Genomic DNA, 15,491 nt, shown 5'->3' with positions numbered 1-15,491 from the left:
GCATGACTTTCAGAGTATTTTTGGAAAAGAAAAAGTAAAGCAAAGAAGCCACGGAGTATGTTAGCATTAAAGAAACTTAGATACCTAATAGCCCGCCCCTTAATTTAGCAGACGGAGGGCTAGCGGCCCAAGATTTAGCTTCTGACCTATGGTCACAAAGGCCATCCCCAGGAAAGCCACATCAAGAAGCCAGAGCTTCAACTCTGTGGCCGTGAACTTGCATCCCTACACACTTCAACATTCATTCTGAAACTCCAGCCTTCTCCCACCCCTCATTTTGTCTGCTGTCTGCTGCTATCTATGTGCACATACCCCTGACGCTGTATTTATCTCTGTGAATAAAGCTAAAACATTTAAGAGCCTAGAGGAAACCCAGCCAGTAATTTTCTCCACCTGTCTCATTTTACAAAACAAAAGATTTGAACACAAAAGGCCCAAGGCTCGGGGCGCCTGGGTGGCTCAGTCGGTTAAGCGTCCATCTTTGGCTCAGGTCACGATCTCACAGTTCGTGAGTTCGAGCCCCACGTCAGTCTCTGCACTGACAGCTCAGAGCCTGGAGTCTGCCTCAGATTCTGCGTCTCCCTCTCTCTCTGCCCCTTCCCTGCTCACGCTCTGTCTCTCTCTCTCTCAAAAAATAAATCAACATTTTTGTAAAAGGCCCAGGATTTGCCGCAAGGCATAGGGGAAGAACGGTCACCCAAGACCCAAAGCCAAGGCTTCTATGACTTAGTCCAAGTTCTACCTCACACGTGCCCCTCCTGCTCTGGGGCATGGCCTCCTTCTGTCTTTACTAATTCTTGTCTATCCAGGTTACTGCTGTAGGTAACCTACTGTTCACCTCTGGCCACCCCCATCCCTCACTCCTTAACTTCTAGGGGCTCCAGGAGCACCATCACCGTGTAACCAAACTGGGCTTTTTCCTCCCGGAGCATTTTATATACTAGAGTAGAGATAGAGCCAAGGATTAATAGCTTACATTCTCCTTCCTGACTAACTGTACGAGGAAGAACAATCCACTCCGTTTTATCAACATGGAAAAATCAGAGCCCGAGACTGATGTGACAGCACCAAAACGAAGTGTGTGATGCTTAAAACGTCCCAAAGTGGGCATGCAAGATTATTTGTGAAAATACATAGAGACTATGTGAGTGGTTTTGCAAATCTCTCTCTAAGCTTACACAGAAAGAATTGCATTCTTGCTATTATTTCTGTAAGCATCCACACCAATTCTCAAAACGCTTTCTGGTTCTTTCAAGCAGGAGAGACCTAAGGACTCCTTTGGTCCAACCCCATCCTTCTTGTCTACCCCCTTGCTATCTTCTCCCTTACTCTGTGCATCATATTGCCTCACCCACAGCATAGGTGGACAAAAGGTTTTGTTCCCTCTGCTATTCTGAACACGTTGCTGAACCCCACTGAGGCAGAAAAGGATAAGTGGGTCAAATTGCTTTGTGTGGCCTGCATAAATTGAGCCTTTATCAGGCAAACAAGAGGCTCCCGGGGAAAAAGCAAGGAGGGTTGATGTAGGTGAGAAGAGCTGCCATGCAAACAGACCCAGCAGTAAACAAAAGAGAAATAGAAACACAAGAAAGATAACGGAAGCAAAAATAACACTGAAGGGCTTGTGACCTGTCAACGCAACAGAGCAGGATAACGGGTAAGAGAGTAATGATCAACAGAGCAGGATAACGGGTAAGAGAGTAATGATCAACAAAGACGGCGAGTCAGCCAGAGAGGGTCTAGCGAACCTGAGTTCAAAAGAGTGAGACCTCCTTCCCACTCCCAAGGCCGTGTGCTAGGAGGAAGGTGGCGGTGCATTTAGAATCCCAAGCAGGGAACTTAGGGGAATTAGGAAAGACTTGAGTTCCAGTCCTGGCTCCCCAGGATCCAGTTCTATCTCCTCAGTTCTACCCATTCCCACAACCTCGGGGTTTTTTCTTCTTTAGATGAAGAATTGGACTGGACTTCAAAGAACTCTTGACACCCTCAAATTCAATGAAGACTGAGCCTCTAGCGTTTGGTAAAACAAGGGTCAGTACCAAGGCCGGCAGTAGACAGAAAGAAGCATGATTACACGGCAAGTACACAGGCCAGGCGGTCAGAGCCCTCTGGGGTCAGGTTTTTCTGGTGCACCTAACTGCCTTTGCGACCCCGGAAAATCTGTTTGATCTTGCCGGACCTCAGTTTGCTCTTGTGTCAAACACAGAGAATAACCATTTGCCTCGTGGGGTGGTTTGGTCCCCGACCTAGTATAAGTCTTCCGCCATTTTAAGTTACGTCCCTTCCAAGGGAGGAGGACGCCACACCCACTGGTACAAGACTAGCCTGCTGGCAAACCGATCGTTAATAATGCACGTGATTCTCATAAGAGGTTGACATAGGATGGGATTTATTAAGAATTAAAATGTTCACTGTCTCAACTGCCAAGAAGATGGTGGTGGATTGTGTTCTGATTCTGTAAATCTCGATTTAAAGTTCTGAGACACTCCTTTTAAGTTTTATTCCTGATAACACTGGATATGCATGCCTGTGTGGGTGTGTGTGGATACGCTTGTGGATTTGGGGGCTCCTTGAGGCAGACCCCCACGTTGTGACGCACTGCTGGCCCCCAAAAATGACTGTTCAAAATGCTTTTATTTAATTTCCCATGTCCTTTGTTGGCTCACGAATATCGTTTTGTAAGCCTTTGACTTTGGCTGAGTTGGGAGCATTTATGACCCTATCATATGTAACGTAAACATCAATCTGCTTTCCTATTTCTTTGCAAATTCAATTATTTCTAATTACATAAAGGCATCATTGATCAAGTAAGCATAAAAACCAATACAGAAGAGTTTAATCTCTTAAATAAGCTTGTACACTTCAAGGAATAATTGAATGTTATAGTATTTAATACAAGGAGATATCTTTATTGTTGATAACTGGCCCAAAGTTAAAGGAAAATGTCTGAATCCCATCATGTTATGTATTGATTTCGTTCAAATTGAAAATATCTGGATTCTATTTTCATTTCCTTTTCTTCTCTCTCTCTCTCTCTCTGCTACTCTCTGCAGGCTTGGAAATGGGTGTTAGGCCCTGTGGTCTTATATACATGTGAAAGAATAATTAGGTTCTGGCGGTTTCGACAAGAAGTTGTCATTACCAAGGTATGCATGTAGCTTTATGTCTGAATAAAAGCCTGAGTGTAGATGGAAATTTTTTATTAGCCCAAGTTTTTAATTTGCCATTTTTATTGCAGAACTGTCTGTAATTTAGAGGCCCATCTTCTGTTCTAATAATTGCTTGCATCCTGCGCATCTTTTAGTGTGACTAATTTTACTGAGGACAGGGATCAGGGCTCCAGACTGGTACACAGAATTCTGATAAAAGTTTACGGTGCAGCATAGAAATCATCTCTTTTTCTCTTTCTTTCCGTTTCTCACTAGGGGACTTGTTTCGGGGGGTGGGGGGGTGGGGACGGGCAGGAGGACTAAGCTTTACGTTGGTCATGGTAACTTCCAGTACAATGGCTTCCTTCAGCACACGAAGTCGGGGATTTTGCAGGCACACAAATAATAGACCTACATTTTCAAGGGCACACACTCCCACTTGGGGCTACTGGCGGAAGATCGGGGAACAATCACCCTCAGGTTCAGAGTGGAAGTATAACACGGAGCCCCACCTAGTGAGTGAGGGCTCTGGGATTTTTTGCAAATTTGCACCCCTCCGCACAGCTCTCCAAGTTTTACCATGTGCTGGAGGAAGATGTGAGTACCTAGACTAGGTACCTGTCTAGGAGACTGAAAAGTACCAGGTACCCTGCCCCCGGTGTTTTAAACCTCCAAGAAGAAATGCTGTGCTCACCAAACCTATATTGCTAATACAATATTAACAGAGTACTCTATCTCCTTAACTGTCTTCATGAAAACAGATGCATAGAAATTGCTTCATATTTCTGTTTTAAGCTCTTTCCATGTTGTTGCTTTTAAGTTAAGCACCAAAGGATATCAGGCTACGTCAAAAGCCAGACAGTAAAACTTCTGGAAATCCACTAGAGCCGTTACTAGGGAGACAATTTAACAGCAGAATCAGAACAAATATCAGTAGGGAGATGGGAAACAGAACTAATGGTTAAAATGCTGTGAGATTCTCTTCCAAATGGAAAAATACTGTCACAGGATCTAGACGTTTGATTTTGTTCCCACCACCTCCTGCCACAAAAGAGGCCATGGGGGCCTAGAGAGATTGTTTTTTGTTTTTGTTTTTGTTTTTTGTTTTTTGTTTTTTGTTTTTCAGAAAACGATGGAAATCGAGGAAGGGAAATTAGTTCTTTCCTTCCGGTAAGCACCAAGTTGCAAAGCTCTTTTTTTGTTGTTGTTTAAGTTTATGTATTTATTCTAGGAGAGAAAGAGAGAGAGAGGTAGAGAGAGAGAGAATCGCAAACAGGCTCCAATCTGTCAGCACAGAACCCAATGTGGGGCTCAATCTCACAAACCATGAGATCATGACCTGAGCCAAAACCAAGAGTCAGACGCTTCACCAACTGAGCCACCCAGGTGCCCTGCAAGGCTCTTAAAAAAGTGATTAAGAGGGGCGCCTGGGTGGCTCAGTAGGTTAAGCATTGGACTCTTGGTTTTGGATGGGGTCATGATTTCATGGTTTGTGAGTTCAAGCCCCACGTCGGAATTATCACTGACAGTAAGGAGCCTGCTTGGGATTCTCTCTCTGCCTCTGTCTCACAGAATAAATAAATAAACTTAAAAAAAAAAAAGCAGTAAGAGGAGTCCACCTAAAACTCAGAGCCTAAGCAGGACATTGGAAAAGACCCAACTAAAACAAAACAAAACATTTCACAGTGAATTTGAAGATTGGTTTCCACCTAGAATGAAAAAACTCACAGGGTTGGGGCGCCTGGGTGGCTCAGTCAATTAAGAGTCCGACTTCGGCTCAGCTCATGATCTCGTGGTTGACCAGTTTGAGCCCTGTGTCAGGTTCTATGCGGACAGCTCGGAGCCTGGAGCCTGCTTCGGATTCTGCGTCTCCCGCTCTCTCTGCCCACCCCCCCAATCATGCCCTGTCTCCCTACATCTCAAAAATAAACATCAAAAACATTTATTTGAAAAGAAAGAAAAAAAATCACAGGGTTAATCAACCAGAGATTGAGAAAATGTACAAATTGTTGAAAACAGTAACAAACTCAGACCTACATTTTAAAAACATGGAGATAATTCTGTATTTTAAGAATTCTGTAAGTATTTTAAGAATGCATAATTAAGTGCAATGGCTGATAGGCTAGCTTCTACTCTCTTGGTCCGGCTCAGCTGTGCTACCCAGAGTTTGGCCATTTGAAACCTAAAGTCACAGGCCAGACACCACATGGCACCGGGGTACAGCTACCCACATCTCCCACAGTACCCGGAAGGAGACGATCGTCAACGCTTGTTAGAGTTGCGCAGCCAGATATGAAAGGGATGGCCAAGATCCTTGGAAGTTGACGGCAAATGGTATATGTACATTATACCTCAAAAGAGCTGATTTCAAAATTTAAAAACGCCTGATGGAGCAAAAGCCAGTCTCTTCTTCTTTAACCTGAGGGGGTAAGAAAAAACAAATGATTCTCTTGCTCTGATTTAGGTAGTGAGCCACCCATCTGGAGTTCTAGAACTTCACATGAAAAAGCGAAACTTTAAAATGGCACCGGGGCAATACGTCTTGATACAGTGCCCGTCCATATCGTGGCTGGAATGGCACCCCTTCACCCTCACGTCGGCCCCTCAGGAGAACTTCTTCAGTGTGCACATCCGGGTAGCAGGAGACTGGACGGAAGCTCTGTGTAAGGCCTTTGGGGCAGGAGGACAGGCCCGGAAGGAGTCCTGGAGCTTGCCAAGGTCAGAGCCCGTTTCTTTTTTACACACAAGTTAGAATTGTAGACCAAATAAGGCATTTTAGTGCATCGACGTGCTTACCAAACCCAGCAATATCTTTATTCTAGAAGGGCAAGTTTGAACCCATTTTTTAACTTTGGGAACCTATATAAAAAGTATAATTTAGTAGATTTCCAGTAGAGGCAAGTACATGTCTTTAAAAAAAAAAAAAAAAAAAAAAAACGTTCAACAAAGGCAGGCAGCGATCCAGGAAGAAGGAGCATTTTGCTTCCTCAGCTCCAAAACCACCCTTGGCTAATTATATGCAGCCTGTGATGAGTAAGAAAGCCCTGTGAACTTTTCTGCTCTTACAGTCGGAGGTCTTTAAATTATATTTGCCATTTTGGTCTTCATAAGGAGGACACTTCACGGTCAGAATGAATCCGGTGGGCCCCATCCACTGGAGAAGGTGCTAAACAATTACAGATGGAAGTTCACAGAAGGACAAAGTGATCTGAGAGTCAAGAAAGGTAGTTGTGCCCCTTCATTCAGTCAGTCCTGCGTGTGTGTATACAACAAGTGTCAATTAACCTCCACCGTGTGTCAGAAATACGGAGATGCCAAGGCGCTGCCTCCATTTTCTAGGACCCCGGGGGGGCCGATGGAATCAATATCAATCTGCACGCAGAGGAGTTGGTTGTGCTGCAAGGGAGATGCACGGGGGGCGGGGTCTGAGAAGGGTAAAGAACACCAGTAGCACGTGGACTCATTTCCTAGGGTTGTGCTAACAAAGGAACACAAACCGGGTGGCCTAAAACAACAGAAACGTATTCTCTCCCAGTTCTCGGGGCTCCGGGGCTGAATCTAAGTGACAGCAGGGCCAAGCTCCGTCTGAAACCCTTCGGGAAGAATCTTCCCTTGCCTCCTCCCGGCCTCTGGGGGTTTGCCAGCAATGCGCGGTATTCCTTGGCTCGCAGCCTCCGGCAGTTCAGCCTCTGCCTTTGTCGTCACACGGTGTTCTTCCCTCCGTGACTGTGTCTCCGTGGCCTCTTCTTATAAATCCTGGTCATATCGGATGAAGGGCCCACCCTCCTCCTGTATGACCTCATCTTAACTTGATTAATTACATCTGCAACAACCCTGTTTCCAAATAAGGTCACGTTCTAAGGCACCGAGGTTAGAACTTCAACATATCAGCTGGGAGACACAATTCAACCCACAATGACAGCCTATTCAGACAGGCCTGGGCACCAGACCGAAGTCCCACCGTAAATTACCAGGCCTTGGCCTCCGTTAGCAAACAATGGCTTAAAGTCGATTCCCACTCTTACAGCTGGATTACCCAATAAGCAGGCAAAACCCACGTTCAAGGCCCCCGAAAAACACGGACACACACAAAAAATGTGGAGAAAAACGGTTGGAAGAATTTGACATTTCAAAAGACGCATCAAAAGTTTCCCTCTTCTCAGGGCGCCTGGGTAGTTCAGTAGGTCAAGTGTCTGACTTCAGCTCGGGCCATCATCTCATGGCTTGTGAGTTCGAGCCCGGCGTCGGGCTCTGTGCCGACAGCTCGGAGCCTGGAGCGCGCTTCAGATTCTGTGTCTCCCCCTCTCTCTGCCCCTCCCCTGCTCTCTCTCTCTCTGTCTCAAAAGTAAATAAACATTAAAGAAATTTTTAAAATTAAAAAAAAGAAAAAAAAAGAGAAAGAGATTCCTGCCTCTGCCATCCTTGAATGGTGTCAGGAACTACCAAGCAGTAGCCACCGACGTAAGAAACTAGGTGGCGAATGCTGTCAGGACGCACTTAGGATTGGACTTTCGGAGGGCAGGGCATTGTCTGTCCCTGCCTATATGTCCGGTGCCTGGCACAGTGTCTGATATGTATTGGGTACATAGTAAATATGTAATGAAGAGATTAACGAATACCCAGACCCAATAGGGATGCTTCAGCTCATTTATTTTAACAAATATTTACAGGTGGCAAACTAGGCACTCGAATAAACGCAAGGCTCAGGACCTATTTAGCCAATCGTCCCTCTTCCCCCCTCCCCATGAGACACTGAACTGTAACCGTGTAGCACTGGGCTTGGTCACGTTCACTAGGTAGGAAGAGTCACATGCCTTCATTTCAAAGCCTGGAACTGAAGAATGGTGTGATAACAAACCAAGTACGGTAAAACCTCGGTCTGCGAGCACAATTCGTTCCGAGACATGCTTACAATCCAAAGCACGGGTATATCAAAGCGAATTTCCCCATAAGAAATGATGGAAACCCAACCCAATTATTTGGGTTCCACAACCCAAAAATATTCATGTAAAAATGATTCCGATACTGTAATATAATACGAAATAACAAAGAAAATACACAATATTAAAAAAAATAATAAACAGATTAACCTGTACGTACCTTTGAAAACCTCCGTGGCTGGTGTGAGGGAGACAAGAGAGAGGAGGGCGGTTGTGTAGGACGACTTTCACTATCACCAACAGAATCACTGCTATCTGTTGGCTCAGTGGGATCTTTTTCTTTTCACGCAACTTTAACAAAGAACCTATCCAATGACCTACAATGAAGCAAAGCATTCCTAAGCTTACTCAGGCATGGAAAAGCAAAGGACTGTCCATAGGGACTCTGAAGTGACAAAAAATACCCTAGTGCTGGTTATGGGCACTGTCCAATGTTCTGAAACATCAAGGATCTCTGCCAAACACCACAGCCTGAGACCGAGCACCCGAGCATGGGAGACGATCACCCAAAATCGTTGTGAAGAGAAAGAGAGACACACACAAGACCTAATAGCTCAGTTGTGATCATGTGACCTGCAGCGTCACATACTGCTCATACTGCAAGACATCACTAGTTTATCAAACCAGAAATGTTTGCGTGTCTTGTGGAACACTCCCCCAACGAGTTACTCGCCATCCAAGGTTTGACTGTATAAGCATCATCTCTGGAGACAAATCAGCTGACAATACCTAACTACTACTCCATTTAAGACCTTCTCTTTTTTAATCATGGAAAGGAAGCAATGTAGCAGAATTCTAAGATTCAGAATGCAGTGCAAAGGCCTAAAATCGGGAGTAAAACTGGACACACGGAACATCCCTGCCCTCCTTTTGGCATTGCCCAGATCAGTGCTTTCATCCTGTCTCTAGCCTGGTCTCTGCTGTCAGTGTATACAGTTGCCTGGTCTATCAACCAACCTTCCCTTTTGCCCACCAGCTGGCATTTCAGCCAATACCCCAACAAGAACTCAGTCATGTTTCTCGGTAGTCAATATACCTTCTATCTGTGGAGTGCATCATCAGCTCAAGGCCCAACATGATATGTCCTCTCCCCTGCCCCCCCCCAGGTCTCCCTGGGCTTCTCTGCCCCACCTCCTGCCTCCCCGCCCACCCCCCCCCCCACCACCACCTTGCACTCAGCCGTTCTTCCAGGCTTCCTTCTTGTTTTTTCTCTTCTAATCACCTTTACCACTTCTATCCCCTCCATCTGGAGCACTCTTCCCCAGATCTCTGTTTGGTTGCTCCCTTACTTCCCCCAGGCATTTGTTCAAATGTCTCCTAGTGAGGTGTTTCCTTCCTGCCCCGTCTGAGACGATGACCCCCAACTGAAGCTCAACAACCACTTTGTCCCGTGCCCTGCTTCATTCTTCCACATGGTACTTATCAACCACCTGACACACGAAATATCTGCTCGTTTATCTGTTTACCAGGTATCTTCCCACGCTAGAATGGAAGTTCCATAAGAAAAGGGACATTATCCATTTGGCTCACTTTGTTGCGTTCAGTGCCTAGAATAGGCCCTAACTCTTAGTTGGTACTCAGTGAATATTTATTGAAGGACTGAAAACGAGTTGTTGGAAACAGTGCAGTTTCCCTTCATTTGTTAAACTCACTGATCTCTGCCTCTATACACGTGTAGGCATAATTGTCTAACTCTTCAATATATGAAGAATCAGAATTTTACTGGATTTCCTTGTTCGATTTTATCTATTAACGTTATTTTGTCTTTGAATTGAATCAAACACATGGGAGGGAGAAGTATAATTTTTCACTGCTTTGGACCCAGAAAGGATTTTTTTAAGTTTGTTTATGTATTTATTTTGAGAGAGAGGGAGAGAGAGAGAGAGAGAGAGAGAGAGAGACTGAGAATGAAAGTGGGGAACTGATAGAGAGAGAGAGGTAAAGAGAGAGGATCCCAAGCAGGCTCTGTACTGTCAGCGTGGAGCCCCACTTGGGGCTGGAACCCATGAACTGTGAGATCATGACCTGATCATTACATTTTTAAATTTTTTTTTAATGTTCATTCATTCTTGAGACAGAGAGAGACAGAGCAGAGTGGGGGACGGGCAGAGAGAGGGAGAGGGAGACACAGAATCCGAAGCAGGCTCCAGGCTCCGAGCTGTCAGCACAGAGCCCGACGTGGGGCTCGAACCCACAAACCGTGAGATCATGACCTGAGCCAAAGTCAGACGCTTAACCGACTGAGCCACCCAGGCATCCCCAGAAAGGATTTAAACCAGCCCGAGGAATCTGTGAGGCCCAGGCAAGAAGCAAACCTAGACAGAGAGCTGGGAAACTTCTTTATTCTGTGCCCAGGAAAAGGGAAGAGAATGGGAGCTATTTTAAAGCACTTTGCCTTCTGAGGTAAAACGGAGGAATTTCTCAGAGTTGATGCTAGAGATTTCAGTGACTAACCTGCTTCCTAGAGCCAAGGATTTCAGTTCTGACAGCCTGGGTTCAAAGCCCAGTTTTGCATGTGCTCTTAGAGAGTACATGTCACTGTATGCCTCAGTTTCCCCATCTGTAAAATAAAGATGATAACCGTAGTGCCTAAGAGTTTGCTTAGGTTTAAAGGTGACAGTCCTTTAAAAGCCCTTAACATGACGCATAGTTAAAAAAAAAAAAAAAGGCTGGCTATTATTATTAGCAAACCATGAAAGGTCACCGACCGCAGATATGTCCGTGACAGCAATGACCACAGGGAGAACGTGTCTATGAGCAAAGGCCATGGGTTCAGAGAGTCGAGGGTGGAGGTCGATGAGGCAGGTGGGTGTGCCGCGGACCAGAGCAACAAGGCACCGCACGGTGTGGATGCCAGAAAGGCTCATCGTTTTCCAAGCGGCATCCTTAAACTCTGGATCCAGATCGAAGAGGAAGTAGCTGGGTGAACTCGATGAACAAGAATTTGGGCAAAGAGAGTCGATTCAGGATTGCGAGAGGTCTCCGGAAATGGAGACGTTTGGGTCCAGAAAAGAACAATCAGGGCGTCACGATAGCTACCATCAACCATTGAAAGACCTGAGACAAGAAAGGGAAGAGAGCTGGTGCGCGTTTCTCGGGAGTGTGGTCAGAAGACAGAGGTCGGTGAGACGTGCGAAAAACTGTCTATTGCTTTGAACTGCCCCCCTCCGCCCCCGGCAAGTTAACAGCAGAATGCGATCAGCTGTCGGGGTGGTGGAAGGAAGGATGACTATATTATCTATATTATCAGGGCAGTTGGACTAAATATTTTCTCCTGCCTCTCCCAGCTTAGGTGCACAATTGTGATTATGAGGAAATTTAGCTATTGTGTGTTTCTGTGGATTGTGTGACACAATTCTTCTTTGCGTTTAATTGTTATCTTTTCAAATCAGTGTCAGAGAAGTCCCAAATACAACTAATTATAAAAACAATTAACGGTAAGACATTTTAATCCTTGGACAGTTTCATTTTTTCTCCCTCAATTCCCCTTATCTAATTATTTATAAAATAATCTACAGTGGGCTGAGATACTAACCCTTTCTGGTTAATGACCTTTTATTTTTATTCTTCCATTTCCATAAATCAATATGTAATAAAGCCTTATTAATTAAGATTAACTTGGAGAGAGTTAATTTGAATTATTAGGAGATCTGGCATATGGAATATTTAAAAATAAAACCCAATTGAACTTTCATGAACACAAAGTAAGCCCAAATGGGCCAACCTCGGGTGCCTTCTGCAGACACCCCTTAGGGAATGGTTATGAATAACTTAGAAGCCTTTTAATTAGCATATCTCTGTTCATATGTAAATGTGTGCTTTTGGAATAGTTGAGGTTATTTAATACATTCTGCTGACTGAAATATTTTAAACGTTCCCTTTACAATGTATTCAACAAATTGTTACCGAACAGCTCCATGCCACAGAGCATGCCAGGCGTTGGGACGCAGTGGTGAGCAAGGACAGACCCGGCCCCTCCCTCTGGAGAACTTGTTGCCTCGTGATCAAGAGAGACACAAATCAAATCACGCGCACACACCCCCAAAACTGTAAAAGTACAACAGTGATGCGGACTACAGAGGAGGGGTGCATGGGGCTATAAAGTACATAAAAGGGGATTTAGCCTTAGTGCAAAGGATCCACGAAGCTCCCCCAGGGATATGATGATTGACAGAAGACCTAATGAAAGGGTAACTATGAACCAAGACAGGGAGAGGGGAGGAATCGGGACCGAGGATTCCTAGTGATTACTTGGATCATCACAGGCAAAGGCCCTGTGGCAGAAGGGGGGTACTGTGTATTTTGGGGAAGGAAAGAAAAGCCAGTGTGGAGAACTGGTGTTGAGAAATGGAGTCGAATCCGGGGCCAGTCTCTTCCGGACCATGTTAAAGACAATCGTATTTATTCAGTAAATATGCTTCATCCTTACCAAGAAGAACTTGCTAAGCAAAGACAAAACATCAGTGCCGTTCCCGGCCTGATCATCACAGATTTTGAGCTCACGTAATCTGAAACAACAAGTTTTAGAAGTTCCACATACCTGACAAATGATCTCAAAATTATACTTACTCCAAATGAATGGCTTCTATTAGATGAAAATGATATGAACGCACTAAGATGTGGGACTGAATACGTAAAAACAGAGAAGAAGCATGTTAGCAAAAGGACACATAAGCCTTCTAAACCACCTTCCGCTTTATTCCTTTGATGGTGGAAGAAAGGAGAGGAGGGAAGGGGCGGGAAGGGGAGGGGAGAGGAGAGGCGAGGCGAGGCGAGGAGAAGAGACGGCCTCTTCTACCAGGGCCAAAACAAGCTTCTGGAAATTGTAAGAAGAGCTGGCCACGTGGAAGAGGAGTGAGCTCAAGCCAGAAAAGTCAGGCTTTGTCCTACCATGAATGCACCTGGGCCGGCCTGTCTGGTCGTCCCCCCGTGAGTCCAGGCCCCCAGTTCCTCATGTTAAGTCTAGGCTCTCCAGACAGGGCATTCTCAAGCTCAGAGCCAACCCCCCTGCACCCAGTTACAGACATCCTGCAAAGAGCCGTGCTTGAGGGTGGCTTTGTTTTCGAGAGCGTCGCGTCTGAACGTCACCAAGGCCACATTCTGTGATTGCAGGCTGGCGGTGGACGGGCCGTTTGGAACCGCGCTGACGGACGTGTTTCACTACCCAGTGAGCGTGTGCGTTGCTGCAGGAATAGGGGTGACTCCCTTCGCCTCTCTCCTGAAATCCATATGGTACAGATGTGAGTCGCACACCCAGCTGAAGCTGAGCAAGGTATGGAAAAAATCATTAGTTCACACTTAACGTGGATTAAGAGGTTCCACATCCTTCTATCTATCATCTGCCAATTCCTGGGGAGGATTTTAATTAACTATGAGGGATAAATTCAAGGATCCTTAACTATACTTACGTTCTTAAAAATCTCCATTCGGTATTACATTTATGAGAAGGGTTATGTCTAATCTTGTTAAAGATGACAAGACATAAATTTTATTGCTTCGTTGCCATTACAGGACACGTAATTGCTCATGTCAGTAAAATATGGACAGGCTGCAAATGGCTTTGTGACTGGGCGACAGTTAGTGATATTAACAGGAGGCCTTTCCCTTAGTCTCTTTGGCCTGATACTACGGTTGCAGGATGCAATTCAACATCTTCCCTCCGTGCACTCGTAGCCTTAACAAGAATGCCACGGTTGGAACTCACTGGCCTGCTTACTTCTCTTTTGTCATGTCTGATGTGTTCTCTGACTAGACACCTCCACGGTTACCTTCCTTCCTTTGTCCTGCCCAGAGACTGCCCATACTTTAACCCTCCGAGGCCCAGCCGTAGACACCAGAACAGCAGGAGAAAGGGAGCCATGTTGACGCCGAGGGGTGTCAATTCAGGAGGACTCGGGATATTAGGCGAGCCCGGTTCCGGTCCTGATTCTGTCACTTCTCGGGTTCACACTTTGGCTACACTTTCCCACCTGTCAAAGGAACTCACTTAATTCGATTAGCATGTCTGTCTAACATAGTTAGATATGAACATTAGTCTTATGATATGGCCCACAAAAGAGAACTCTGTGGTCATAAGAACTTAAAGTACTACAAATCTCATTCTAGGAGGTTCACATCATTTCTTGCCCTATTAAATAAGTTCTATAGAAAAGAACCTCATTCGGTTTTGTTTCACCCACTTTTGTCAAGCTTAGTTAGCCATGGAAACCTTCTCCACCTAACATTTATTGAGCAAGAGCATTCTTCAAAGCACTGGGGCAGTATGAGACTAGAAGAGCTCTAAAGTTGGGGCTTTCCCAACTAAGAAATAAGAATAAAACTAGCTATCATTTCGTGAGTTTCCAATGACAGGTGCTTGACATACACTTTCTCATTTGATGGTTATAACCTTCCCAACAACTTTATAAAGTAGATAATACCAAGCTTGTTTTCCAGATAAGGAAGCTGAAGGTTAGAGAAACCAAAGTGTGTTCCCTAAAAATACATGGGTAGTAAAAGGCAGAATCAGGATTCAGATTAGATCCATCTGGCTCTTTCCATGACATAACCAACATATGGTAGATATGACTGCCACCATTGTGTTTGACTGCCACCATTGTTATATAGGCAGACTGTGGGACTCCTGGCCAGAGAATCCGCCCCAGCCTCACTCCACCCTCACTAAATGCATCACCTTGAGTGACTCAAGTCACCTCTCTGACTGGGTTTCCCGATCTGCGAAATGGAGAAATAAGGGCCCATATCCAACGGGGAGTTTTAATACCAAAGAAGACAAAGAAATAATGTAATGTGCGAATAATGTGACGTAAATGTGTACAGAATGATATAAAAGTTCATTATCACTGCCAAGGATGTGGCTCAATTACCACTTCTACTACGAATAGCTTAGACCCATCAAGCCTTGACTACCCGGCAGATGGGAAGTTAGGCGTTTTACACATACTATCTCACATCATCTTTTGAAGGAACTTATCATTTTTATTCCCATTTACAGATGAGAAAAATCGAAGCTGATCACAAAGCTAATAGGAACGATAGCTTGTATTATCAAATTGTCATCATTGCCCTTTCAGATAAGTGACATCCTCAGTTTAGTCCTGAGGAACCCAAAGCACGGAGAGCTGGGAAATAGTAGGAGAGTCCGAATCCAGACTCTTCTTTTGCTAAAGCCCATCGCCTCTCCTCTCTGCCACAGTAAGTTCCAACAAAGTGTCTTAGTCTGTTGGGGCTCCTATCCCACGATACCAACAGAAACGTATTTCTCACCGTTCCGGCTGCTGGGAAGTTCAAGGTCAACGGACTGGCTGCCGCGGTGTCTGATGAGAGCCTGCTTTCTGGCTTACAGATGGCGGTCTTCTAGCCTATAGCTTCCCTGACAGAAGGGGGTGAGGGAGCTTTTTGT

General features: G+C 45.2%; 1 protein-coding gene and 1 non-coding gene across 2 annotated transcripts in view; one reads left to right on the top strand and one right to left on the bottom strand.

Annotated features, from left to right (window-relative positions):
- NOX3 (NADPH oxidase 3) overlaps positions 1-15,491 on the top strand; it is a 61,208-nt gene that overhangs the window by 20,202 nt on the left and 25,515 nt on the right. The window contains exons 8-10 of the mRNA XM_047860202.1: positions 3,054-3,146; positions 5,614-5,867; positions 13,202-13,361. Coding sequence (XP_047716158.1) covers positions 3,054-3,146; positions 5,614-5,867; positions 13,202-13,361 — 507 coding nt within the window. The remainder of the gene's footprint in view (positions 1-3,053; positions 3,147-5,613; positions 5,868-13,201; positions 13,362-15,491) is intronic.
- TRNAQ-UUG (transfer RNA glutamine (anticodon UUG)) lies at positions 10,260-10,344 on the bottom strand. The gene has a single exon. It is a non-coding gene; the product is annotated as a tRNA-Gln (tRNA).

The sequence above is a fragment of the Prionailurus viverrinus genome, chromosome B2, assembly GCF_022837055.1.
Source record: "Prionailurus viverrinus isolate Anna chromosome B2, UM_Priviv_1.0, whole genome shotgun sequence".
Lineage (NCBI taxonomy): Eukaryota > Metazoa > Chordata > Mammalia > Carnivora > Felidae > Prionailurus > Prionailurus viverrinus.
Note: the sequence above shows the minus strand (reverse complement) of the source record. Positions and strands in the feature narration are given on the sequence as shown.